The sequence below is a fragment of the Prinia subflava genome, chromosome 23 (assembly GCF_021018805.1).
Source record: "Prinia subflava isolate CZ2003 ecotype Zambia chromosome 23, Cam_Psub_1.2, whole genome shotgun sequence".
Classification (NCBI taxonomy): domain Eukaryota; kingdom Metazoa; phylum Chordata; class Aves; order Passeriformes; family Cisticolidae; genus Prinia; species Prinia subflava.
The window spans coordinates 4034425-4061524 of NC_086269.1; the positions used below are offsets into that span (position 1 = coordinate 4034425).

The 27100-nt window shown below is 43.1% G+C and overlaps 1 protein-coding gene across 2 annotated transcripts; it reads left to right on the forward strand.

The window, feature by feature from the left end:
* The first annotated feature begins 2175 nt into the window (after positions 1 to 2175).
* On the forward strand, positions 2176 to 26854 carry MAPK14 (mitogen-activated protein kinase 14). 2 transcript variants are annotated; one of them, XM_063418161.1, is made up of 12 exons: positions 2176 to 2448; positions 9173 to 9302; positions 11433 to 11491; positions 11873 to 11984; positions 12503 to 12532; positions 12950 to 12997; positions 13968 to 14082; positions 15049 to 15120; positions 22590 to 22669; positions 23178 to 23256; positions 23535 to 23708; positions 24490 to 26854. In XM_063418161.1, exons 1-12 carry the CDS (start codon positions 2333 to 2335, stop codon positions 24555 to 24557), a joined length of 1083 nt encoding a protein of 360 aa, XP_063274231.1. In that variant the 5' UTR covers positions 2176 to 2332; the 3' UTR covers positions 24558 to 26854. The 2 variants fall into 2 exon arrangements, with proteins under 2 accessions (XP_063274231.1, XP_063274230.1); XM_063418160.1 differs by lacking the exon at positions 22590 to 22669 and adding an exon at positions 20527 to 20606 and having other exon boundaries at positions 2178 to 2448.
* The last annotated feature ends 246 nt before the right edge of the window (positions 26855 to 27100 follow it).

Consider the following 27100-nt stretch of genomic DNA (forward strand, 5'->3'; position numbering starts at 1 on the left):
CATCCAATGTCCTTTTTACAATTTTAAGATATAAAAAGACAGTGGTGGAACAGAAGGCTTTTGCACAATGTAAAGGATCTCACTATTACACAAAGTAACCTTGTTGACAAGTCTTCATGATTACTGAAAACTAGAAAAATCAACAGCAACTCAAATTACAGCTCTGTTTGCCTGCATTTACCAGAAAATTCCTTTATAGCTGGACAAGACCCATAGTTTTAGGCTTCAGTACCACACATGGCTAAGCAGATGAAAGAGCTGGTTATCCAGAAAGAAAGGCTGGCTCCCTGTTTCCTTTCCCTGTGTGCTCCTGTCCTTTTGGCAGCAGCAGGCTGATAGATTAACTCACCACACCTTGGAGAACCTCACCCAGTGGCTCAGTCTGGAGTCTCAGGCCCTGTCACGGTCTCAAAACAACAGTTCAAGTTTCAGTATACACTGAAACAAAGCCCAAATAAATGATGAATAAGAGATTCTGTGTTTACTTTCATAGGAGGCTTTAGCAGAGCAGACAAAGCCATAATCAGAGTCCAGACTGGATCCAAAAAGAGACTGAGAAAGAAAACTGCGATAGTCATAATCAAACCAAACTAAAACAAAGAAACAAAACCCCAGTCACTGAGACCTGTTTCTTCTGATACCACAGCAGGGACTCCAGCATTATATTTATTATATTTACTGCCCCAGTCACTCCAAATCACAGAGAGAGCAAGGTGTGTCTGACATCCTTTAGCACAATCACCCTTTTCAAGGCAAAGTCATACAACAAGCAAAACTAACAGGAAGCAAAAGAGTTTGTGAATTAAAGGCGTTAAGAACCCTAACACACCAAGAAGTATTCACTTTATAGGTGCAAGCTTCCATAACCCATTCAGAATGTGTCTATTTTGCACTGTATTGCTCACAATTCACCTTTTTAAAGCTTGAGATCAAAAGCTGAGTGGTCTTGAACACAATTCTCGAACATTAATTATTTGCTGTGATATTCTGTACTTACTAACTGGTGAAGACACCACGGGTTCCACTCCAAAATTCGCTTAACCTGCTGCACTTAATGACTTGAGAGTTATGCATGCACTTGAAAGCAAACCCATCTGTAGCATTGATATTGCAAGGCCTTTCGAGAAGCATTGAGAAGCAGTTTATTCTCAAAAAGGACAGAGAACTGATAAGGATAATGGGAAATCCGAGCAGTGCGAGCTTAACTCTCCCCGACACCGCTGACCTGACACTCCTGGAAGGGAACAAATCATCCTCGGGAATTTTACCGGAACAATTCATACCAGCTTGCGGGAAGTTTACAGGAACAATTCATACCAGCTTGCGGGAAGTTTACAGGAACAATTCACAGCACCTTGCAAGGCTTCATGAGCACTAGGGCAGAGATACACCCCGGCAGGCTGTACTCACCCTGTGCTGCCCTAGCTAAGCTTTCTTATCTATTTTTAAAATTATTATTATTATTTATTATTTTATACATTTTTTAATTTTTGTTGTCACTTTTAGACCAGCCCAAGGAGAAGCAAGGCGCTCGCTGAGGGGCAGGCGGGACGCGCTGGGCGCGGGCCGGGCCCCGCCGCCCTCAGCGCGGCTCTCGCGAGACGGCGCCGCGCGGGCTCCATATTGGGGCATCGGTGCCCTGTGCGCGGAGCTCTCGCGAGCGCGGCGCTGAGGACGCGCCGGGCTGTGCCGCCCGCGGGGAGCGGGCTCCGCGCCCGGGCTGTGCGGGGACTGCGGGGACAGCGGGGCCGGTGCCCGCGGCCAGCGCCCGGGGCTGCCTGGGCTGTGCGGGGTGTACGGGGCCGCGGTGCGCCGCCCGAGCTGTGCGGCCCGGGGCGGGGCGTCAGGGGCGGAGGCGGTGGCTGCGGTGTCGCCTGCGCCGTCCCACCTGCGGCGGGAGCGTGTCTCCGCCCCGCACGCCGGCGCCTCCGCCTCGCTCGCCGCTGGCCGCACGACCACCGGCCGCGCCTCACGGGGCCATCCCGCCCCTCGTGGCACAGCCCGGGGAGGGAGAGGAGGAGGGAGAGCGGCGGGGGAAGGCGGTGACACGGCCGTGCTCGGCCTCGCCCCCGTGCCTGTGGAGGGGGGGCGGCGGCGGCGCGGGGCGGGGCGTGAGGGGCCGGCGGCGGCAGCGGGGGCGTCGCTGCTGGGGGCTGCCCCCGCCCGGGAGCGCTGAGGGGAGGGAGCGAAAGAAGGAAGGAAGGAAGGAAGGAAGAAGTCGCTGCTGCTGCTGCAGGAGGAGAAGGGGGTAGTGGTGGCGGCGGTGCTGTTGCAGCCGCGGGCAGAGCCTCCCCCTCCCGCCGGGCCGGGCGGGGCGGGCTCCGCAACCGACATGTCTCAGGAGCGGCCCAAGTTCTACCGGCAGGAGCTGAACAAGACGGTGTGGGAGGTGCCCGAGCGCTACCAGAACCTCTCCCCGGTCGGCTCCGGGGCCTACGGCTCCGTCTGGTGAGTGCCGGGAGGAGACGGGGCTGTGCGGGGGAGGTCGCGTTAGGTCGCTGCCCCGCCCGCGGCCCCCTCTGCCCTGCAGGGACCCGCGGCGGGATCGGTGCGGGGCGGGCGCCGCGGCGAGCGGGGCTCGGCTGTGCCCCGGGGGTTCCTGTCCCCCAGCTCTTCCCCAGCCTCCTGCAAGAGACATTTTTCTCGCCGGGTTTACGCGCGGTGCTGCCGGGAAGCCGCAGTCTCGTCTCTGGAATGCGTCGGGGATTGCACCACATGGCAGGTGGCTCTGAAACATTTTTGCAGGGGAAGATAATAATGTGTCGTTCCCGGCTTCCCCCCGCCGCCCCGAATGATCTCATATGGACATATTTCAGTGTGATTTCTTGCAGTCAGTAGGTGGGGAGTGCAGAGATGGAACCTGGTAAGGCCCCCGTAGCTTTGGAGAGCTGAGAGCTTGGCAGCTCTTGTCCCAGATTCTTTCTGGACCTGAAGGATAGATTATATTGGAGGCAATTGTATTTTTATCTGGAACTTGTTGATAGGCAAGAAGTAGAGAGAATGCTGTGAGGGCTGTTTTTGTGTCCCTGACTTGTTACAGAGGATTTGCAAGCACCGATGTTTTCTTGGCAATAATAGATGAGCACAGGAAGACTGGTTTTATTGCTAGAGAATTACTGCAGTATGTGCTCCCTGGGAGAGTAAAGTCCTGATATGGGACTTGCAGAAATACAGGGAGGTTGAAGAGTTAATTTTTAATGATTACCTAATAGGAACAAACCAGGCTACATGTGTGAGATGTAATGCGTCCTTAATTTGTAGCTTCTCTGCTGAAGTGCGGTGGATCATTACACATAAATGGAGCTGCATACTTTGCTTAAGCTTAAAGACAAGGTAGCATTTGAATCAGTTTGCCTCTAGACTTCAGCAGTCATTTAGTAAAGTGCTCACAGATTACTGCCTCCTTTGATTAAGAAACATCTTCCGCACGAGCATTCTGGTTTTTATTCTGTGTTCTTTGGTTCTGTCAAAGTGTGAGCAGAATTTTGAAGTACGGGTGCATAAATACAAAGCTGCTTTGCTGCTGTGTTCCAGCAGGCATGCACATGTTTTAATTAATTTAATATGCAAATTTACATTATGGATATCAATTTTATTATAAGGAGGGATGCATGCTGCATTCTGCTGTTAAAGAAAATAAGTTGCCTTGCATGCGCTGCAGTTTTAATGAAACACTCAGCTATTCTTAACCTGTTATAAAGTTGTTGGTAAGTTGAGCTTAAATAACATGCATTTTTTAAAATGCTGTGATTGAAGTGTGCAGTTGCTTGCATTTCATAAAAGTACACCAGGCTGCTCAATTTTGTAGCAAGAATAACCAGAATACTGTCTGAGGAGTGAGGTTTTTGTGTGTTTGTTTTTCTTTTTTTAAATATAATTATAGAATGATTTTGATTGGAAGGGAGTAGACAGGTTTCTTTTGGTGAAAGAAGGACCTTGTTGACATAGCTGATAAATACCCCTGTAAGTGTCACGGAGTTATGCAACTCCTGAAATGTAATGGGAAATTCATTTGCTCTGTGCCTTGTCCTTTGTATTTTAAGGTTGATCCTACATCACATATCCCACTCCTATTTTCTTTTCTTCCTCCCTACAATCTCCACGGTACATATAATACTTGCAAAGTTTGCTTTCAGCCAGTAACTAAAGAGTTTGCATCATGAATTTCCTGTTTTGCTGTGTCAAAACTTTCAAGGATTGTGCAACTTGGTTCAGACCAAGTGAAACAATTTTGTATTGGAAGCAATTTCAGACATGTGGCACAGAGTCTTTTTACAGTCCATGTTAATGGCTTCCTGTATGTTCTTCTAAAAATAGTTTCCAGAAAAGATATAGTGATATGGAAAGTATGTCAGAATTGTAAAATTCAAGAAAACAACAAAAACTTTTGCATATTTATGGAAGTTTATTAAGCTACAAGTGGTACATATTATTTGGGGTATTCCTGCAAGGACTTGTTCTGCTTTCTGTCCCTTTAGAGGTTTTTTTTAAAAAAAGCAACCTAGTTTCATTTGGAGTTTTGTGTATCCCTGTTGGGATAGTACATAGTGGTGTTTTAACAATCTTTCAAATGGTAAATATATTTTCATGTATGTTCACTGCGTTAATATATTCGAATGTAATCAAATGCTCTATTGTTTAAGTTGTCAAAATGAGGCATTTGAAAATGAGGAATCTCCAGAAAGTAGAGGGGAAAATGAATAAAAAAGAAAGCATTAAGCTGCCAGATGAGTCACTTAGACTGTGGAGCTGTTGTAGGCTGCTTTGAATGTGCTGTGAGTATGGCTTGGAACTCCCTAAAACACAAACCTGACTATTGAGGAGTCAGTGGATGGAGGGAGAGGCGTTTTCTGCAGGCAGCCTGGGACACGTGCCTGAAGCGAGAGCAAATATTGCAGAGTTTTCTGAAGGGTGATGTGCACTGCTGGAACAATGAGGTTCAAATGGCCAGCTCAGGTTTTCTCAGGACCCATTTTTAAGAGCTACAAGTGTTGGAGATACTAACAGGGATTCACTTCCAAACCTTTGAGAAAAATATACAGATATCTTCAGATTGCTTCTTCCTAAGTCACAATGACTGTGGCATCTGTTGTATGAAATGCTGTTCCATTCATTCATGTAACATTTTCTGTATTTATACAACAGAGTCTTTTCATGCTTTTGTAACCAGCTCTGCATTAAAAAAAAAAGGTTCCTGATAGATGCATTTTGTAATATTTCACATAAGGAGGAGAGGGGCCTAGACAATTTAACATCTTGCAGTGGGAAGTTGCTGAACAGAGATGGGATTGATTGGTGACTCACACTGGAGTTGGAGGATTGCTTCATTTCTTGCGTGTGCTGGAGGGAAGTCTCGACTCCTGGCAGCAGTTCAGCCAGCTCTGAGCTAAGTAAAACGATGTTTTCACAGTTTTTGCCATCAGTTTCTGAAAGGCTGTGAAGTACATTCGGTATGCTCTGAGTTGACTTAATTGTTACATTTTTAGCAGCTGTTCTTTGTTGTACTGATGCCTTTGTAAAATAAGGGGCTTGGTTTAATTGCTTTGCAAGCTGTATTGCCTTAATTAATTTGGAAAGGATTAAACAGCCATGACTTACTCTTCCTCAAAATCTTGCATAAGATTTTTTTTTAGCTTTTTATTTAGCTTTTTTTAACCTTTTGTTTTTTTAGACTGTCAGATGATACAGCCCTCCAAAACCTGTGATTTCTTCCCATTTCAACCCACAGTTGCACTTACACTAAGTCTGAATTTCTTGGGTACTGAGAATTCCCAGAGAACATTATAGATCTAAGACATTTTAAAACATTAGGCTCCAGATGAAATGAAATAACCCTAAATATCATCTTTATGGAAATAGTTCCACCGTGGATTTTTTCTAATCCCTTATCAAAGTGTGCAAGTGCCTCCAAATCCTGTGTGTGCTTGGAGGGCCAGGACTGCTCCTCCAGCAAGGTGTGGTGGATCCGTGAGGAGCGATAGGAACAGAGCTGTGGAACTGAGTGGGATGGAGCAGCCACACAGGAAGGATTGGCAGGAGAAGTGTGAGGAAGGAGGAGTTGAGTAGGAGAAGGGCAGGCACAGCAGAGCTGTGAGCAGAGCTCTGAGAGTGCTGGCAAGGAGTTTGCACTGTAGGGGAACTTGGTATATTAGGAAGGGAAATCAGTGAGAGCACATTTGTCCTATAGGGAGATTTTTATTGCAGCTTTCTTAGAAGCAGAAGCTAATCTAGCACAGGAGAGTGATATTTGCAGCTTTTATAGTGTGTGGGGAGGGGGATGACTGAAGTGCAGGTACAGAAGTGACTGCAGTCAGTGATAAACTGTCAGTTTACTGTGTTTTTCTGTCTGATTAGGTGTGCATAAATTAACTTCAGAGCTGGCACAAAGGGGATTCAGTTAGCTTGGGTGTTTGCAGAGGCACTAGCAATGAGCAGCATATATTTAATAAAATACCCTTTGCACAAGAATTAACATTCTGATTATCTAATGTTTAAATAAATTGTGCTTATAAGTAACTTTATGCACACTTTAGTTCCTTGGACTGCTTCAAATGTTACTAGCAGTGGGTTGGTTCTCTGAAATAATTGTTTTCTTCTACCTCCTGTGTTCTGGATTCAATTCAGGTTAGATCAGAATTGTAATTTTAGCTCACTTATGGTGAGGTGGATGCAGTTCATTTGCCATAGCACAGTACTGTGTAAGAGGTTAAAAAAAAGTATCATAAATTCTAAATTTGTGCTGATCTTGTTTTAAAAGGGATTTAAAACTGTGGATCATGCAATTTTTTTCCTAATTGGGCTTCTTTAGCTGAAATATGATCAGTGTAATGCAGCTGTTTTAAGTCTGTGATGAAAGGCAGCTTAGTGTTCTTTAAAATGTTCTCCAGCTGTTCTGCAGCAGCCATTAGCCAGTTATCTGTATTGGCAGAAAATTACTCAGCATGATTTTATCTGTAGGGTAATAGTCTTGAGGCCTCAAATAAAACCAAACTTTGTGTTCTGACTTTATGTCTAGATTGTGAACGTGGAGTTATATAGAATTTTCTTTCCTGGGCTTGTGCATTGAGCTGTTAACCAGTACTGCTGACTGCAATTCCCTTGGAGGTTGTACAGCTGCTACAACAGCACAGTGACTTGATATGACCCCAAAAAATGTCATTTAAAAACAAAAGGTGAAATTTGAATAATTTGAATTCTGAAATAGCTTATCTTATGTCTGGTGGCTCTGAAATCACAAAATCCTGGAAACCAAAAGGTAAACTTGACTCTGGAGCTGTGAAGGTCTGAGATGCAGGGGATCTCCTGCATGTTTGCAAGATGAAAGATTTGCTGGTATTTGCTGCATTTCGTACCTGAAATGTTTGGAAACTGGTGGAGATCCATGACTAATTTATAACAGCATGTGCTGAATTATGTTGACTACTCTTATTTTGCTCTAAGTCCTAGAAAACACCTTAGGTATCAGTAAAATGCTGGCATGTAATTTCAGGCCGAACTAGAGATATCTGTGTATTGCAAGATGGTGAATTTTACCTGAGGCCAAAAAAAAAAAATTGAATTCTAAATTTCATGAGGTGTTGCCACTTAAATATTGATTTTTTTTCTCCAGTGATGTGTGAAAACTTGAAAATTTAAAATCAACATTAAAAAATGAGTGCTTGATGGCTTCTTTTGTCTGCCAGGCTGAGGTGTAAAGGATAACTTTCATGTGGAAGTAGTTGCTAATGGTTGTTTTTTTGAGCCAGTGTGATCCAGCTTGAGTAATTCAGCTCTGGCAGGTTGCTGCTCCTGTGAGCTGCTGTACTCCTGTGTGTTTTCCAGAGAGCTCTTTCCACTGTGTGGATGCCCTTTATAGAAAGGGAGATGCTCTTCTTCCACTGAGGATTTTTCCATTCCCTGCCAGGCCTGGGGGAAGGGTCACTGCTCAGAGAAGGGTGCTGCTGTTGTGGTTTTTATTTCTCATAAACTTCACTTATCAAATTCCTTGGAAACTGGGCAAATTTGAGATAAGGAGGCTTTTTGCAGGTTAATTCTTGGTGGTTGCTTTAAAAGTAAATGACAGCTGCATTTATTTCAAATAACTTGTTTGGTGGAGTGGGTGTTGTGGTTTGTGTATGCAATTGTTGGTTTATTCTAAGACTGCTTTTGTGATTGGTTTTGAGCTTTGAGAGTTAAGCTTTATATTTCACACTTTATAAACATGTAGCATTCATTTTTGCCTAATGTTTGTCAAGAACTAGTGCATACTCACTTTTAAATGGGATCAGGAGTTCACCTGAATCATAAATAGAGCAGGAAAATCAACCAGTATTGTCCTTGTGTGACCCTTTACATTCTGTACTTTCCCCATATTTTTTGTCTTGAGTCAAGTGTTGATTTCACATCCTCTCTTTCTCCTCCTCCTTCCTTTTGGACAGACCAGAGCTTTATAAGTTGCATAAGGAATTACTTAAAATATAATTTTACTGCACTATATGTATACGTATGTGTATATATATGTGCATATATATATGTATTTAGTTACTGAGTGGGATTAAATAAATTTTCATGGACTCTTGAGAAAAAATACTCTTTGTCTGTACAAGCTTTCTGCTAAAGGGACAAGGTTTGGTAATTTACAGCTATGTATCATTTATTCACATGCTCTTTTGTATAGCAGAACTCTTAGTGATTGAATGGGATTTACCAAAGAAATTTAATTTCAGCTTCAGTTATGATTAACAACAGTCATAACTCATTTTATTAGGCACAAGTTTTGGATTTTTGTATGGATTTAAACCATGAAAGTAGTATTTTGGGCATAATATTTTGTGATCAAGTGTGGTGTTTGAAAGTGTGTTTAGGAATAGTGATAGTATTTACAAGCACTCTTCTCTCCAGAGTATTAGTGCATAATTATGTTTAAGAGCACTTCAAAGTCATAAACATTTATCTTTTTTCCTACAAAATTTCCCTTTACTGTGTGGACAAGGCTCATACCTTAAACCTTTTCTGCAGAAACCACGAGTTGTGTAAATACATGGGGATTTGGGGTGGCGTGCAGGTTACGGACCAGGACACCCAGAAATCATTTTCACTGGTGTTGCCTGTAACTCAGTGTAGAATAAGTGAGGATCTGAAGGCTTTCATGGGCAGTTTGGATGATGTGGCTGCTCTGTTGTTGCTGTTGCAGTTCTGCCTTTGACACAAAGAGCGGCCTGCGAGTGGCGGTGAAGAAGCTGTCGCGGCCCTTCCAGTCCATCATCCACGCCAAGAGGACCTACCGGGAGCTGCGGCTGCTCAAGCACATGAAACATGAAAATGTGAGTGCAGGGACAGGGTTATTCCAACTTTTCTAAAGTTGGACTGAGCATCCAGCAGGATTGCTTTGAAATATCTTGGTGCCTGTGTTGTTTTCTTAATGCTAAATGCAAAGCTTGCTGTAGTCCAAGGTATTAGAGCTGTTGATTATCATGCAGAGTAACAAAACCAACACCCAACTCCCCCACAAGAACCAATTTTGTATTAAAAAAAGCCTTAATATTTTCTAGAATAATCCCAAAATTACTATTGAGCAAGTTCATAAGGATTTGGGACACAGGTGGTGTCACTTACATTCTCTTGGTTACTCATTGTAGTAAACTGCAGTTTTTGTTATGTTAAGCATTTATTTAAAGAAAGAAAATCCCAAAGTTTATTTTTAGTGTCTTCTGAAGGGTTTTTAATAATTTCCCTTAATAAACCCTTCTTTTAAAGGGTTTTTAATATTTCTTCTTTGACTTGCCTGTGTCAGAAAGTTATGGAGCAGACATTCATTAGATTCCTGTGGGTAAAATAGGGAGGAAAAACGGGGTGGTGATGAAGGGGTGGAAATCAGAAGGCTGTTGATATGAGCCATCCACTTAAATTATCAACAAGGAAACAAACCAGAATGTGGCAAGTGTTGTATTGAACTATTTTTGGTAAAGCTTCCATGGTACAGAAGACAGTTGCCTGACCAGTTTCCTCTCTGTGTGACATTAACATGACAACATATTTATACTGCATGGTGTTTGGAGCAAATTGTGTGTGCAATGGAGCAGAAATTCTCATAACCAACTCTTGGTAGAGCTGTCAGAACATCAAGAAGAAAGGAAGCTCTTGATTTCTTTTGTCCCAGCAAACTCTGGCTTGGCAGAAGGGAAACTTTTGGGCATAAGCTGAGCAAAGCCAGGATGGTTACCTGGCACAAACAGCCAAGCAAGCAGAGTCTGACTGTAAGGATCTCCTTGGTTGATCTCTTCAGAACTTCTGTGCTGTGGTTTCTGACCACTGCACTCAGCAGCTGGTATCACATAAATCATCTTGATGTTTTTAGTGTGGCTCACATCCCTGGAACTTGTGTTGCATGTGTGTATTACTGTCAATAATTGTTCCTGTGTGATACCATTGTCTCAGCAATAGAGGTAATTTCTGGTCCTGTTAATATCCATGGAAATATCAAATGCTGTGTGTTGGAAGGGTCCTTAAGATCATCCAGTTCTGCCCCCTGCCATGGCAGGGATACCTTCCAGTCCCATCCACCTGGCCTTGGACACTTCCAGGGATGGGGCAGCCACAGCTTCTCTGGGAATCCATTTCAGGGCCTCCCCACCCTCACAGGGGAGAATTTCTTCCTAATATCTGGTGTAAATCTACCCTTTCTCAGTGGAAGGCCATTGCCCCTTGTCCAGTCATGACACGGCCTTGTAAAAAACCCTGTAGCACTCAGGAGTTTCTTTCTGGACCTTTTCTCACACCCAAGATACTCTTTAAACAGGAAAGCTTTGATTTATCTATTGACACACACAATAAAAAGCTAATAAGGTTAAGCAATGAAAATTAGTTTGTGACAACAGCTGCCCGAGATTCATTAATATTTTGATTGGCATTGCAAAGAGCCTATGTATCCTTAAGAGTAAGGAATAAAAAGAAGTCATTTTTACAGATAGATATATAATCAGTTCATCATACCTTCATTTATCTGTGGGAAATTTATCTAGCTTGTGATTTAAAAATCCTACACATGCAGAGATGATCAGAGCTGGTTCAGACAGGCATATTCCTGCTACTGTCTTGACTATTCAGATCACAATTTTGAAAAAAAAAATTGGTTTTGTGTGGCACAGAACACACCAGCAAATGATGAAGGTGTGCTGGTTTGAGGGGCTTGGACATAAGGTGTTTTTTTATATCCTGTATGTAGTTCATGATGATTTGAGCAAGTGAATGGAGCTGCAGAGCTCTCACGTGTGTCTGCATCAGGTTTTCAAGTTCCAGGAGGCCTCGTTAGCTTGCATAAAGCACAACACTGAACAGATGGAAATGAAACATCTACTGCAATAAATACTTGAGTGCCACAAAGGATCTTAGTAACTGTATCATAGCATGCTGTAAATATTTCACAGCTTTTCTCTTCACTGTTTTCTTTTTAGGTGATTGGCTTGTTGGACGTGTTCACCCCTGCCAAATCACTAGAAGAATTCAATGATGTGTAGGTAACTTCTCTGAAGATTGCAACAAAATGTCCTTTGTATCTCCTTATGCCTCCCAGGTTATGACAGAAATATTTGTCTCTTGAATCTGTCTGCCATCACTAAAATAATCCTGAATTCCAGCACTGAATTAGGATATACTATAGTATATCCTAAGCTATTGGACTTGTCAGAATTGTTCACTTGCTGTGGTTTACTGCTCAGTGCTGCTGGGATCACTGTACTAATTTCCTACATTATTTAAAGTGTCAGGATCAATGTTTCATTGAACAACGTGCTTAGGGACAGTCAGCTCTGCTACTGGAGATTTATAGGGAATTTTTATCCTAATCCTATCCAAGAGATTGCTTCACAGCCCACGTGTTTGCTTTTGTTCCCAGATACTTGGTGACACATCTCATGGGAGCAGACCTGAACAACATTGTGAAATGCCAGAAGCTCACTGATGACCACGTGCAGTTTCTCATTTACCAGATCCTTCGGGGGCTGAAGGTGAGTGCCCCTGTCCTCCCTGCATGGGGACAGCTCACCGTGGGGGTGGGAGTTCCTGGTGAGTGTTACATCCTCAGAGGTTCAGATGAGTGCATAGGGAGGCTTCTCTAAGTTCCCTAAGTGTTGTAGAATAACATTTTATTATTGTTCATTCACTCCTGCCTCTCTGGAGCTCTGCATCAGTAAGGTTACCTATTGTTTTTATGCATTCCTATGGGCAGGGTCTGGAAAATGATGAACTGTGATGCCCTCTGGTCTGCTGTGGCTGTGAATTTTCCATTTCTTCAGTTGTGTTTACTTGTGTTGTTCCACTGGGGCAGCAGCACTCCTGGGTGTTCCTGAGGAGAGGCAGAGTGGAACACCCACCTGGTGAAACCCACAGACACAAAGCTGCTTCTTCTGCAGACAGGCTGGAGCATTTGAATTGTGTGGGCTGGGGTAGGGCAGTGTTTTCCAGGGAGGAGATGAGGAGGTGGCTGCTTGGACTGTTACATAAATGTTGTCATCTTATTTTACAGTACATCCATTCAGCTGACATAATACACAGGGTGAGTATTCATTCTGAGATTGTTTCCTGTAGTGAAACAGTATCTTTAAAACATAAAGCATGGATTTTTACAATGTAGCACCAAGAGAAACAAGAGAAAATTCTCTGACAATTATTTTGGTTAAGTAGTAAAAAGATTGCATGGGGGAAGTGGTTGTCAAGATCCATAATTATTCTCTGTGAATTAGTTTTCCTGTTAATTACAAATATGTAGCACCAGCGTTGCCTTTATGCATTTTTGGTTATATGTGACACCTCTGAGAACCACAGGAGAGATTTCTGACTCTGTGATAAAATAATTTATCCAAAGTTAGTATTTGCACTCAGTTGGAATCTGTATTTTTATTTCCATTTACAATTTTATCTACTTCCAAAACAACACATATTCCACTGTTAATGCTGATGTTTCATTTTCTAGGATTTAAAACCTAGTAACCTAGCTGTTAATGAAGACTGTGAGCTAAAGGTAATGTCATTAAAAAATCTGATTTGTTTGACTGAGATTTGAGTGAGTGCCATGTGGATGTCCCTTGCAACTTAAGTGTCAAAACAATTCCTCTTGAAAATACTTTCATAGAAAAGTGATAATGTGCTTCCCAGGTGTAGAATTGAAAGGATGTGGCTTTTTTATCTGGTTCTGTGTTTTTAGTGAATCATCATGGAAGTTAACAGCTTTAGTTTGTGTTTACTTGTTTTGGAGACAAGATACCCAGACATAATTCTGATTGTCAAGTCCTACGCTGTTCTAGCCTAGTGTCTTTTCACAGGTTGTGAAATTTGGTTTCATAATGTGTTTTTGCAGCTCTCCCACCTCTCCTGTCCCCAGTCAGTGACTGCCTGTTGTCTGTGCTGGGTGTTTGCACTGTTGCCCTGCAGTTTTGTTTTTCTCCCAGTAGCTTCAGTCGGTCTCGGCTGCCTTGGTTGTTCCTGGCTAGGGGTGCACCTACGTACCCCCCTGCCCAAGCAACTCCGGCAAAGCTCCCAGGCACAGGCAACACTTAGCAAGCTTAGTTACAGTGATATTCAGCTCTTAGCAGTGATCAGCTCTTTTGCAGTGATTCTCAGCTCATAAGCTTGCTAAGGTGCTTTGGCAGATGCAGGGAGAGAGAGGAGAAGCGCCGTATGAAGTTCTACAGACGATCCTTTCTTGGCATTCTCCGTGAAGGGTTTCAGGGACAGCTCTTCCACTGAGCTGGGGGAAAAGTGGGGTTTTTAGAGGGGACCGAGGTTTTGAGAAGTGGTCCAATGGTATGAGTTGGGGTAGAAAGTGACCTATTGTCTTACAGGGAGATAAGAGAGGGTCCAAGCGCGGGAGAAGGGTTATTTTGGCCTAGTCACCATGACTGGGCATTTCTGCCCTTAGGCGACTGCCCGCCAGAGAGGCCACCAGGCCTCACGGCTACAACACTGCAGTGGTCGGTGTTGTGTGTTTGCAGATCCTGGATTTCGGGCTGGCGCGGCACACGGATGATGAGATGACCGGCTACGTGGCCACCCGGTGGTACAGGGCTCCTGAGATCATGCTCAACTGGATGCACTACAACCAGACAGGTAATGCCTTTAGCCAGCACAAGAATTCTCTGTTTTGTCAAGTTCCTGAATTGTGAGGGGGTAAAAAAGAGGTTATCCTTGCACGTGCTCCTCCTTCATTTGGTTGCATAAGTTGGCATCTTGGTAATTGTGCTTTGGAGTTGGTATTTGAACCCCAGTCTGTCAGGGGGAAGTTAAGAATCATTGTGATAGTGTTCACCAGGCTTCTTTAAATTTGAACCTTTGAAACTGCAATCAGCAAAATATTGTCAGCACTTATCCCTTGCTTTTCCTAGCAGAGTGGTTTTTAAAATAAGTGACTGGAATGTGTCTGGTTGAGGAGAATGTCTGGAGCTGTAGTATGAAGAAAAGTGGATAAACCTCTCATCCTTTCCTCTCCTGTTAGCCACTTCTTCACAGCTTTATCTTCCTCACAGTTTCCAGTATCTTCTCTCCAGCAAGACTTGCAGATCAGGAACAGAAAAGAAAATCAAAGTCTGAGAATAGTTTTTGTACAGGAGAGCACCAAAGAAAATGATGTGCTACCCCAGTTTCATATACAATACCTTATGGTTTTTCCCCCCTGTTGCACATGTATGGGCTTGTCTTGTATTGTCAGTGCCATAGTTGATGGTTGTTTGGGCAGCATTTTTATAAGGCCACATACAAATCCATTCCTCAGAGTCCTCTGGGACAGGTTCCTTTGTCTTTGATGGTTTAGATTCCTCTCCAGCTCTTTGGTATTCAGGTCATGGTGTAGTCTGGAAGGAAGATGCAAGATTCAATTCAAGATCTGCCTGATCTTGAATTCTGTTATTTGTACAAGTTTTAGATGACACAGAACAGCAGCAGTTAGCTTGCAATGTATTTCAGATTGCTTCAGTGCCGTGTTTAAGGATGGAGTTGTCTGTACTGGTTGGATGGGATGGTTCTGCTCGGGCTGTAATTTTATGGATCATGTTTTGTTTTCTGTTTTATTTTGTTCAGTTGATATTTGGTCAGTGGGATGCATTATGGCTGAATTGTTGACTGGAAGAACATTGTTCCCTGGAACAGACCGTATCCTTTAAGAGTAATTTCTTGTTTGAAATGGAAATTAGATCTTCATTTTCACATAATTGACAAGAAGATAAGTTCTGGGTTTAGTTATGGACTTTAGTTTGTTTTTAAATTAATGGCTTCTTTTACTCACAGTACAAGGAGGTGAGTTCTTGATTTTGCTGCACATCTGTTCCTCTTTATTGTCTCTTGTCAACACTAGATTTACATACTGTTTGTTTCTGTTACTTTCCTTTAAGTTTATTTAAATTTATTAGTTGAGTTTCTAGTAATACTTGCATGGGTGTCTGCCAAGAATCCTCTCATGCTTCAGGTTTCTTGCAAATGTGATTCCCCTCTGGCCTCTCTTCTTTTTATCCTGGAGCTATCCTGGCTGTGAAAGCAGGGGGTTTGCAGATTCTTTAGTGCCAAGGTTCTCATTAAAATTACTCAGAAATGTTTAGGTGCCATTTCCATGCTTGACTGTAAACAAACTGAGAACCTTCTTTCACAGTGTGCTTGTACTGATGTGAAAAATCAACCTGGATTAAGATCTTTCCAAAATACTTTTTTTTGCCTCATCAAAGTGGACTGAGCTGGACATTCTGGCAAACTGGAGAGGGCTTTGAGATTTGGTGATATTTTCCCCAGGAAATTGGAAGTGAGACTTGATGCAAATAGCTGCAGTTAAAATTTTTGTTCAGCCATACGAGATTGCCAGTAGTAAATTACACCCCAAGATTTTTCATTGCCTAGAAATTGAGCTTTCATTTGCTAGAGAAAATTACATTGCCCACCTTTTACCAAAGTTCATTATTTCAACCAGTTTGTTCATTTTAATAACTTTTGTTAATTTGTTGGTATTTATGTCAGTTAATTCAAGTATGTTAGCACTTGATGAAAAGAAAGCTGGTGTTGGAATTGCTGCTCTCTGTTTAATTTACCTTCAGAAAGCATCTGGGTTCCAAAACTCTCTCCTGAGGAGAAGCTTCATTCCAGCTTCCACAATATCACCTCTCTTTTCAGTGTGCATTAACTTTTTCTTCTCCTCTTTTTCTGCTTGACTCCATCTCAATCTCTCTCTAAATTTGTTGAATTTGTTCTACTCTACTGTGTAGTCATCTCTGCTGTATTTTTCTGTTGTCAGAGATAGAAATTGAATTAAACAAAAGCTGGTATATTTTTATCTGTTGATTCAGCATGTGTAGGTTGGTTTGGACAGATTTGTTTCTTTTAAGAAAAACTGAGATACCAAGAATTGTTCATTCAAAGCAAAAGCCTTTAAGCTGTTGCCATTGTTTGACCCTAGCAACAGTAACACTTGAGATTTTAAAGAATTTAATGCTTGCAACTAAAATATTTTTAATAGGATTTGCAATGTGTAAGAAGTGCTGCATGATGTTGATTTATTTTGTGGTTTTCATGAATTGAACCAAATGGTGATTCTTCAAGCCTGAGAAGTTTTTTCTCCAGCTCTGTTCTTAGCTGTAAATTAAAGCCACTGACATCTGCAATGCTAAATGAACTTTACCTCTAGGATCTAATTTGTTTGCTTTATCATAATAAGGTACTTCACTAATTTGTCTCCCAGCTTGTGATGATTTACTTTAAATGCTTAATTTCTTTTGCAGATGGCAGTATGCTTTTTAATTAAATGCTCTTTCTGTTTGGAGTTGCTTAGATTTAAGAAAAACAGACCAAATCCTTTCCTATCTTAGACAAAACTTTATGGTGCTGTAATTCTTGCAGTCCTTCTGTGGGATTCCCCACTTTGGTTGTGCTTTTTGATCATGAGGTTAAAACTAAAAGGGGAGCAGGGTTGGTTCTGAATCTTGTTTGTGCATGGAACACCCAAGGATTGGAAGGACTCAGGCTGGCAGCTTTCACTCCAGTTTTGCTGACATCTAAAGACAGCAAGCAGAATTAAGATGAGTCAGTTCTAGTTTCTTCCTGCCTGAAAACTTTCTATGTGCATTTTTTAGGAGACAGTTGAAGGGATTTTTCCAGGTTTAGATCCTCTTGGGTACTTCTGGCCTCTTAATTTCGTTGTACCCACAGATTTGCAGAGGCCCTTGTTCCTCCTGTAGTGTCACTGTACAATTGCTGACTTATTGACTTTGGAATTAATATTAACATGAATAATTCAAGGTATGTTGGCCTTGTGTCCTGTAGCCAAAGATGTGGTATATCCAAATCCACTGCACTTCTAGAAAATTCCCTGTGCGGTTGGACACAATGTGACTTTGTGTTGCTGCAATCTGCTCCAGTTTGACAACTGAAAATGTAAAGTAGTTCTTGCTTTTTGGTCTCAAGATGTAGATTTTCTGGACTGTGTAGCCTTACATTTCCAAAATTAGAGTGGCAGAATATGTAATGGCTTCTCAGGATGATCATCCCCCTGTTCAGATGGTTCTCTTGTTTGAAGTGTTGGCAGAAATGCTGTGGTGTTATTTACAGTCCATCACAGATTTCTTTGTACAGCCCAGGGATGCATCTGTTGAGTTCAGGTAAGGTGTAAGTTCATTTAATCAGGTAAGTAATAAAGTTGGACTCTGAAATTATGATGTTCAGTGCTATCTGTGATGATTGTGCATCTCAAAAATGAATGTTGAAATTAAACTTCTGAATCTGTAGAGGTTCTAAACACAGCTATCATTGACTAAAACCAAGAATTCAGATACTCTTAGAACAAAACCCTGTGGTTAATTTGTGCTTAGCTCTGCCTGATTGCTGAAATATTTCTAATTTACAACAGAATGGAAGGTAATTGAATTATTCCTATTGTAATCTATGGGTAGAAGCATTTGGGTGAAAGATGGATTTCTAATACTGGTAAAATCTCTGCCTGGAGGTGGAGAAGGGGATCAAGATTGTGGTAAAGAAGTCAGAGACCAAAAAATGAGGTGATAAAAATCAGAGTCCTTCAGGCACTGGACTCTGGTCCTTGTGGGTCCCTTCCAACTCAACATATTCTGTGCATGGGAGGCTCAGCTGAGGCTTTTTTATTGGTATTGTTGTATCTGTCTGATGCCAAGATTGGTTTCTGTTAAACACAAATTAAATTCTTACAGCTCTTGTAATGTGAATGATTCATACAAATAAGTAGGAAAGTTGACTTTGTTTGAATATTTGACTTGCACAAAATCATATAAAGTAAAAATATCTAGACTTTGCTTGTACTAGTTTAGCTTTTTCTGTATGTTTTAAGTGACTGTGTTGCCTTAAACTCTGAAGAGTGTTTTTATTACTATTTTTATTCAGTATTATGAAACTTCCATGATAACTAACCAGCCTGAAATTACATATTCTTCTGATGCACCTTATTCTTGCTTGTGGTAGCAGTTAAAACAACTTGGAACTTTGCTTTGCCTGGATAAACTCTTCCAGTCTTGTGAGATTTGCTGCTGGTGGTGACAGCACGAGTTATTTTCTGAATTTTAGAATCCCCCATCAGTCTTTGGGAGTACCCTGAAGATGGCACTTGGGGTTTGCATGCTGTGCTTTCCTTCTCCATGCACATGTGGTGGTGTTTTTCTTCTGCTTTGTATTTACTAAATCCCTTTCCTGTCTTTAGTTGCTTGTGGCTCATTTCTCTGGGATGTGATGGGCCCTGTAGTTCAGGAACGCTGCAGTTCAGCAGGTTGTACATGGCAGGCCTAAAACCAGAAGCAGGGCTGGGTTTTGGCAGTGCCAGTTCCATATTCTGGGTTTTTTTCTTGTTTATCTGAGAGGTATCTTCCTCTAGCAAACAGGGCAGCAATATTGTTGGCACACCAGTGCTCAGGCTCTTAAATGACTTTAAATTACTTAAATATTTAAACTGAGCTGTGGCATGTTAGCTCTCTAAAATTTGCACTTCAACTGCTGCTTGCACAAGAATAAGTGAAAGAAGGACTGTTTTAAATAGCTCTGAAGAAAATCTAATTTAAATGAGCCAACTGTGGTTAGAGTGCCCTTTGCTAATTCTCCTACAGCAGTGGATATTCTGATCTCATTTTAAGCATTGACTGTTCAGAGTTAGCAATTCAGCTGTGCTAAATCCAACTAGATGTTGGGTTTACTCTTAGATTTTGAGTGTTTTGAGTAGCTAGAAGTTTGCCAAGTAACTCTACAAGTGAAAAATTAATTCAGCTGTTCTGACTAAGTGCTAATTCCAGGGTTCTTAATTAATTTGATAGATAAAACTTTAGCCCAGAGTTTACCTTACAAGATTAAGGTTTTAGCAAAGCATTGGTACAGAGTCTGCCACTATTACAGGAACTCTGAGTTTTTTAGGGTTTTTCTAGGGTTTTTCACACAGGTAACAGTTTTTGAAGTTCTTGTAGTACTCAAAAGATACTCTAAGAAGGAACTGCAGCTGTACCTTCAACCATGAGGAAGGTATTGATCACAGAAAACAAGATTGTCTAAAAAAATTGTGTAACTGCTTTGGTATGATTTTAAAGGCAAATATAAACATTACAGACAGTCTGAAATCCCTATGGAGGATAATTCAGGGAAGAAGAGAGATTCTTCCCTGAATCTCTCTGTAAACCATGCATTGATGGTTTTAAGAAGGATACTTTGTGGCTCCTTACTCTTGAGATTTAGATATAAAACAGGGTCTTTGATAGACTTTCCCCCCCTCAGTTGTGTGATTTGTCACTGAGGCCCTGTTAGAGGGGACAGCTCAGGCTGCCCAGTGGCCTGAGGGGAGCTCTGTTCCTGGTAAAACATTCTGTGTTCCATCCTTTCCACAGAGCTGTGGTAAACCTGAGCCCCTGTTCTGTTTGTCCCTGCTGCCCCAGCAGATCTGGAGGGCAGAAGGGACATTCAGGTGCTGTGATCCCCTTGCCCTGGGGGTCCCCAGGAGGTGCCAGGGCAGGGCCCTGTGCCAGCTGCAGGGGCTCAGCTGCCCTGGCCGTGGGCAGGGTGTGCCCTGGGTGAGGTGGTGCTGCAGGGGACGAGCAGGGTCCAATCATTTCCTTGCCTTCCCAGCTTTAGTGGCTGAATGAGCTTGGAAGGTGTTCACAAAAAGCTTTGACTTTCTCAATAGGAGTGCCTCCCCTTTCCAGCCTTCTGCTTTACTTCAGCTGTCACTAATGCAACCTAACCCTGCTAACTGCAGCTTGCTGTGGGGCCTGAGAGGATGAGGGGAGCATGGAAATTCAGCCTTTGCCCGTGGGGCAGAAGATTTCTGCTCCAAAATAGTTCAGGATGCAGTGCCCAATTCAATGCATGTGGGGTTATCTGGAGACAAGATGTTTAATCTAATACAGAGAGAGTTCAGTTATATTCAGTTGTAAACAAGAGGAATGAATATGGTTTGCCTAAAATAGCTTTTCAGTCAAGGCCTTGGCAGGAATTAATTTTCAACATTAATAGGGTGATGTGTTGCGCTTTTCATTTTGATTTCTCCCAGCATTTTCCTTTATGGTCCATCATTAGATATTGATCAGTTGAAGCTCATTTTGAGACTCGTTGGAACCCCAGGGCCTGAGCTTTTGAAGAAAATCTCCTCAGAGTCTGTGAGTTTATACTTTGATTGTAATATCTGCCCTTTAAGAAGTCCCGAGTTTGTGTGTTGTTCTCCTGTAGTCTATCTGTAGAATGTGTTGGGATTTATTTTCTGTTCTTTTTCTTCCTTTGTAATTCTTTGCTCTTGGATGGCTTTAAGTTCTTATGCTTTGTGTATCTGATCTTTATTCCTCTTACCTCTGCCCATGGTATGATTTCATCCTTTCATATTCTCATTTTACTGCTTTGTGACTTTTCTCTCAGTTTGTGGGTTTATGCTTTGTGATCTATTGTATCATCAGGTGTTACTGGGAAGTATTTTTCACAGCTAAGAGCTTGAGGCTTGTCTCAGTTATTATTTCTCCAGATTGCATACCCAGGGATCTTTCTAAATAGGAGCAGGTGTGTTATCCTCTAAACACACACAGTCCCTTCTGTGGTGTGATTAATTTCTGAAAGGCTGCTGCTGTATCTTTGGTTTTGTAGCAGAAAATGCCTCTTAGGTGCCTTTCTGCAGCAGCTGTTCCAGGGCACACAGCAGAGCCTGCTCTGCTCTTGTGCTGTGTGGGGCCCTTTCACCAGGGAGCAGCAAAAAGCCCTCCTGCAGTCCCCTTTGGGAGGTGACCTCTGTGTGCTGTGCTTTAGTAACCTTGAATTGTGATTTTTGGGCAAAGACTGTGTGAAATGACCTTCAGTTCTACCTGTTCCTGAAGGTGGAGTGAATAAATCAGAGCTAGGGATTAGCAGGTGAATGCACAGTGAGCACTGAGGTCGCTGCTGTTTGTGAGGAGCAGCAGAGGATCAGAGCTGTGGAAAGTGGTGAGAAGATTATGTTGTGCTGCAGCTTAATGTTCTTGTAACAGTGACTGTAAATACAAATGTGAGATTAACCTTGAGTAACACCTGCTGGAGGGAGGTGCAGTGCAAATTGGGATAAATTAGTCAACTTGCTGAATATCCCACCAGTATAAAAAGCCCTGGGATGTTTCACCTTTGGAGGGGTTAGAGCTGAATAACCCAGATTAATTTGGGTGCCCTGTGAACTGACCTTAAGGCTATTCTGGTATTTGAAGTACAGGGGATTAGCAAGAGACTAAGATGGAAGGTTGACTAAATTAAGCAGAAGATTAATTTGTGTGTGTAAGTTGAGGTGGGTCTTTTTTTAAACATTATTGCACAATAAAAATAATAATTGCTCTTATCTGGGTCTGAAACAAGTCTGTTTAAAAAGAAAAAAAGCAGTAAAATACTGTTTCTACTCCTTCTCCATTGTATGGGGAAAGCAAAACTCTTAAGTGTTTGATGGTTTTGCGTGTGTCACTATAACAAATCCTGGTTTTCTGCTGCATTGTTTTACTTACTCTCACTTTCCCTGTTCACTGATACCTGCTAACTCTGTTTTATGCAATGCTAATGTTTTGCTAATTTTGCATTTAATGCCTTCTGTCACCCAGCCCACTCAAAGGGCACTCAAAGCTGTTCAGAAGGTGTCAGCTGTGAGCCAGTTTCACTTTGCACCACAAGAAACTTACACTTTCTATGCAGCAGGAAAAAGAAAAAAGCTGGTAACCAGTGCAGAGGGTAGAGTTTTTGTTTCTGTTTTTAGTTTTTGTGCATTTTCCTGAAGCTGCATATAGCTGCACCACACAGGGAAACTGTTGTGGAGTAACCTCAGCCAAAAAAAATGTTTACTCTGATGGCTTAAAACTGCTGGGAAATGTGAACACAACCTTGTTGGAGTGTAATGCTACTTCCATTGGACAGAAAAACTTTCTGTACTGGCAGTTACCAACTGAGCAGTGATTCTCCATTGCTCTGAGTGTTCACTCGTGTAATTGCTGAACATCTCTCAGGTAGCTGAAAAAACTTAGTGGACACTGCCTGTGTGGCTTTTGCCTTGTGGTTTGCAGAAGAGATGCTTTTGTATGCGACTGTTTTCTGTTTGAAATGGTTTTTGCACTGTTTTTAACAAAGCCCTTGACGAGGCACTTAAGATATTAACCAGCTTCAGCAGATCATGCGTCTGACGGGAACGCCCCCTGCATATCTCATTAACAGGATGCCCAGCCACGAGGTGAGATCTGAGCAGAGGAAAGGGGATTTGCAGGGCAGGGCCTCACTCAGAGTGTGAATTAACTGCTTGCATGTGGCATGGGGTGGGCAATTAACTACCTGCTCTTTGCAAGGTTTTTGTACTAAATGAAGAAGTGAGATTTGAACAGTGCTCAGCCACAGACGTGTGAGACTCGGGAGAGCCTGGCTGTGAGTTGGTTTTGCATTTTGTGCTGTGTTGTGCAGCTCAGGAAAGGACAGCAGGCTCACCCAGCCCTGCTGGGACCCAGGGAGTCAGCTCTTCCTGCACCTCTCTGCTTTCCAGTCTTTCTTTACCACAAGTAATGTCAGCTCTTCCTCTGCTGTCTTGAGTGCCTTAGCTGGGACAGGATAATGCTGATGTGCTTAGTAAGTGTCAGAGTAAGCAAGGAGACAGACCATAATAACCAGTGCTTCAGGATGGTTGAAGAGTACTTGGTCTTGCTGGCTGGATATTGTCTGATACTTCAACAGAGCATTTATTTCCACAGGCAAGAAACTACATCCAGTCTTTGTCTTACATGCCAAAAATGAACTTTGAACACGTGTTTATTGGTGCCAATCCCCTGGGTAAGACCTGCTTATTAAATTTTCCTGGAACTGAAGCTAGCATGACCTAGGACACAAAGATTCCCAAAGCTTTGCTCTGGCTGCAGGAGTAGTGCAGAACAGGGTTATGTTTATGAGGGACGTGTGGGCTGAGGGCATAAGAGGAAGACAATGGTGGATGATGGGTGGGTCCTGAGATACTTCAGATTCCTCATCTGTGTTGCACTTTTAGAAGCTTTACATGTCAGAGCAGTCCCACAGCTCGTGTGAGAAATCCTGTGTGTGTGGTGCTCTTGCAGCCGTGGATTTGCTGGAGAAGATGCTGGTCCTGGACACGGACAAGCGCATCACGGCCGCCGAGGCGCTGGCCCACGCCTACTTCGCCCAGTACCACGACCCCGACGATGAGCCCGTGGCAGACCCCTATGACCAGTCCTTTGAAAGCAGAGAACTCGAGATTGAAGAGTGGAAAAGTGAGTCTGGGGAGGGGAGAGAGACACAGGCAGCTTCTCGTGTGGTTGTAGAAACGTGGAGTGTCCTGAGTTGGAAGGGACCCACAGGGATCATGGAGTCCAACTCCTGGCTGTGCACAGGGGTCCTGTACAGCCCCAGAATCCCACCCTGTGCATCCCTGAGAGCGGTGTCCAAGATCTCCTGGAGCTGTGGCAGCCTCAGGGCCGTGCCCATTCCCTGGGGAGCCTGGGCAGTGCCCACCCTCCAAGGGAAGAACCTTCCCCTGATATCCAACCCAACCCTCCTGACACAGCTCCAGCCCTTCCCTGGCTCCTGTCAGTGCTCACAGAGGGCAGAGATTGGAGCTGCCTCTCCCAGACCTTGATGAGTCTCCCCTCCTCTCCATCCCCTGAGCTGAGGTTCAGCTAAGCCATGGTTAGAGGCACAGAAGAAAGTGATAAAACACGGGGATCCTGTTGATCCTGTTGTCACGCTGAGTGAATCTACCACGTGCTGTGTGGATATTTAGCATAGTCCCTGGCAACTAATTACTACTAGGTGCACACAAACATGTCTTTGTTTTCAAACTTACATCTCCTCAATGCTCTGGAAGTATCTTTTATTTTTTATGTTGGTCTCTGAGAGCAGAGTAACCATTCTTTTCTGTTTTAATGAAACAATTCTTTCTGTTTCAAATAGTGTTAGAACATTTGAGATGGTTGCAGGTTTTCTTGCATGAGGGGGTGTCTGGTAGTGCTGTCACAGTCCTGCTGCTAAGTTTCTGTCCCCCTTCTCCCCCAGGCCTGACTTATGATGAAGTAATCAGCTTTGTGCCACCCCCGCTTGACCAAGAGGAGATGGAGTCCTGAGAAACTGCTCTCTTCTGCTCGTCCCACTTCACTGTGAAGGGAAGGCCTTTTCAAAGGGACTCTCCAATTATCGTTCAAGTGCCTCATCACAACAATATTCTCCTTAGTGGAGGGGTTTTGTGTGTGTGGAACTGGGGAGGGAGGGGGGAGGGAAGGAAGCTGAGTCTGTGTAAACATGCTGCATGCTCTGTTATTCTGTGTACAGCCTGGGGCCAGCCTCTGGAGACCTGTTCTGACTGCACTTAGTTCTTCCAGAGTGGCAGTGCACCACACTCTGCACTGCTGGGGGAGGTGGGGAAGGTGACACTTCAAGGTTTGGTTGCAATCATTGCCATTTATCAATCCTCCTACAACTGAGTAACCTCAAAAAGAATGAAAGTTGGTTTACAGGCTTGGAGAGTCCTCTCTGTTTTCTTCAGGACTGAAGGTGGGGTTGAGGGATGTCCATGTTCAGTGCCAGGTGTCTGATTTACATCCAGATCTTCCTGGTACAGCAGAGTGCAGAGGCCTTCCAGTGTCTGACTCTTGGAACACAAAAAGGTGTTGTTTGAAACTGTAAATATGTTTGTGCCTTAAATGAATGGGGAGAGAAGGAAAAAGAAGTCTGGGGTGGAAATCTGACCCACTGTTCTTGAGGGTGAAGGCTCCCAGGTAGCCAGGCATGAACTCAGTGTCATTGGGAAGTAACTTTGAGGCGAAAACTTCAACCCCTGGATTGGGTATTCCTGTGTTTTTCTCTTTTCCTCTTGTTCTGAGGCTTCTCAGCATTATCTCCCAGGAGCCAGAGGTTGGGGAAGATCCTTGCTAGCCACACGTTTGTGTATTCTGTTCCCTACAAGGTGGTGTGTTTTTGCATGTTGTAGCTGTATGTGCATGTAGAGCTGCTTGGGTTTTGTCCTTACTTTTTGGGGCTGGCACTGGGGGCAGTTCAGTCTCAGTGAAACTCTTACTGAGTACCTCAGGCAGGGCCATGAAATCACAGCACCCTTCCTCCTGTGCTGCAGCTCCTTGTGAAATACCTGCCACCCTGGAGGCTTCACCGAGGGAGGGATGTCATGTCCAACCAGAGAAACATGCACCTTTTGCTTTGTTCTCACCTTCTCCTTGCAGAGGAGGAGAGCTTGGGCTGGAAGGTTTCTTGTGAGATCAAGTGTAAAAAATGTTCTTTAAAGAAATGACTATAGTATCTTGTGCCAGAACTTAAGTTATTTCCTGAAAAGATTTTTTTTTTAGAAGTGTTGGAATCCAAAGCAAAGAAATAAGCATGCATAAACACACAATCACCCTTTCACTGTCTATATCTATAAATACAAATATTTATGTACATAAAACTAACATTTGCTAGAAGGTTTTTTTATCCTCTCACCTAAGAGCTTCTTGGCTATTTCTTAGCAGGTTGATCTCTGCCCAAGGAAACATGAGAAGGGAATATGTTTGAATACAAACATGGTTGAAATATTTTGTATTTTCCAGGACTCTGCATGAGTGAAATGCCCAGAGTTAGAGACTGGCAGGAGGGAGGTTTCTCAGCATGTTTCAGGAGTTCCCAGGAGCTCAGTTTTAGGGCTTCTGGAGGAAACAGTTTTAGACTTTTAATTTGTTGCAGGCATCCTGTGTGGGCAATGTACCCGTGTATGTGAGGAGAAAGGCTTTTGCAGTATTTTGTATTCTTGTTACCTGTGGGGCACAGAGTGTTTTTGTAGTGTTTTTGCCCCGTGTTTGAAGAGGCAGCACAAAGGGATGGGACGTAGATGACAAAGCCATTGATTCTTCCCAGGCTACTTCCCAGCAATCTCTTCAGGCCAAATGTTCAATAAAGCTCTGGGCTGAGATGAAGAGAGCAGCTCTGTTGTGCTCTAGGATAAAATTCTTCACAGCCCAACAAAATCAAAACAAAAAGGCTCCCTTTTCTGCTGGGCCAGCGGTCTGGGTATTCAAATGAAAATGTAGATATACTATGTAAACCTACAGCAAGATTATTTTTATCAGCCATTTTACGTGTAGATGCTACAGTGTGATTTCATGCGGAAATATTGCTCAAGATTTTTAAAAGCTCTCGGTGTTGTGTGTGTGGGTGTGTCTGTGTGTGTGAGTGGGAATGGTTCATTGGAGTCTGTCCTCTGAGGGAGCCCCTGGGCACAAACTCCCAGCTCAGCTGCCTGGGCAGGACGCTGCACCCAAGAGCAGAGATCTGCTATTTTGTTCCTATCCATGGATTTTGCTGTAATTGGTTATGCCAGATAAGATGTCACAATACCACTGGTTAAAAATAAAATCTATTTTTCAGATTTACTGCACTGCTGGTGCTTGGGAACCTCTTGCACTGAAGTGTTGAGTTTGAGCGTGGTGTGGATTTCTCTGCTGTGCTGTGGGGGATCCTGGGTGTGGTGGCTGGGAGGGGACAAGGCCATGCCTTGGTGGCTGCCATGGGGCTTCTTGTTCTTGTTTGTCCCAAGTGACTTCTTTGCTACAAAAATAACTTGGATTAAACCATGAGTACTGGACACAGAACCCCCCTCTCTACCCAAAGCTTTTATTTTCTG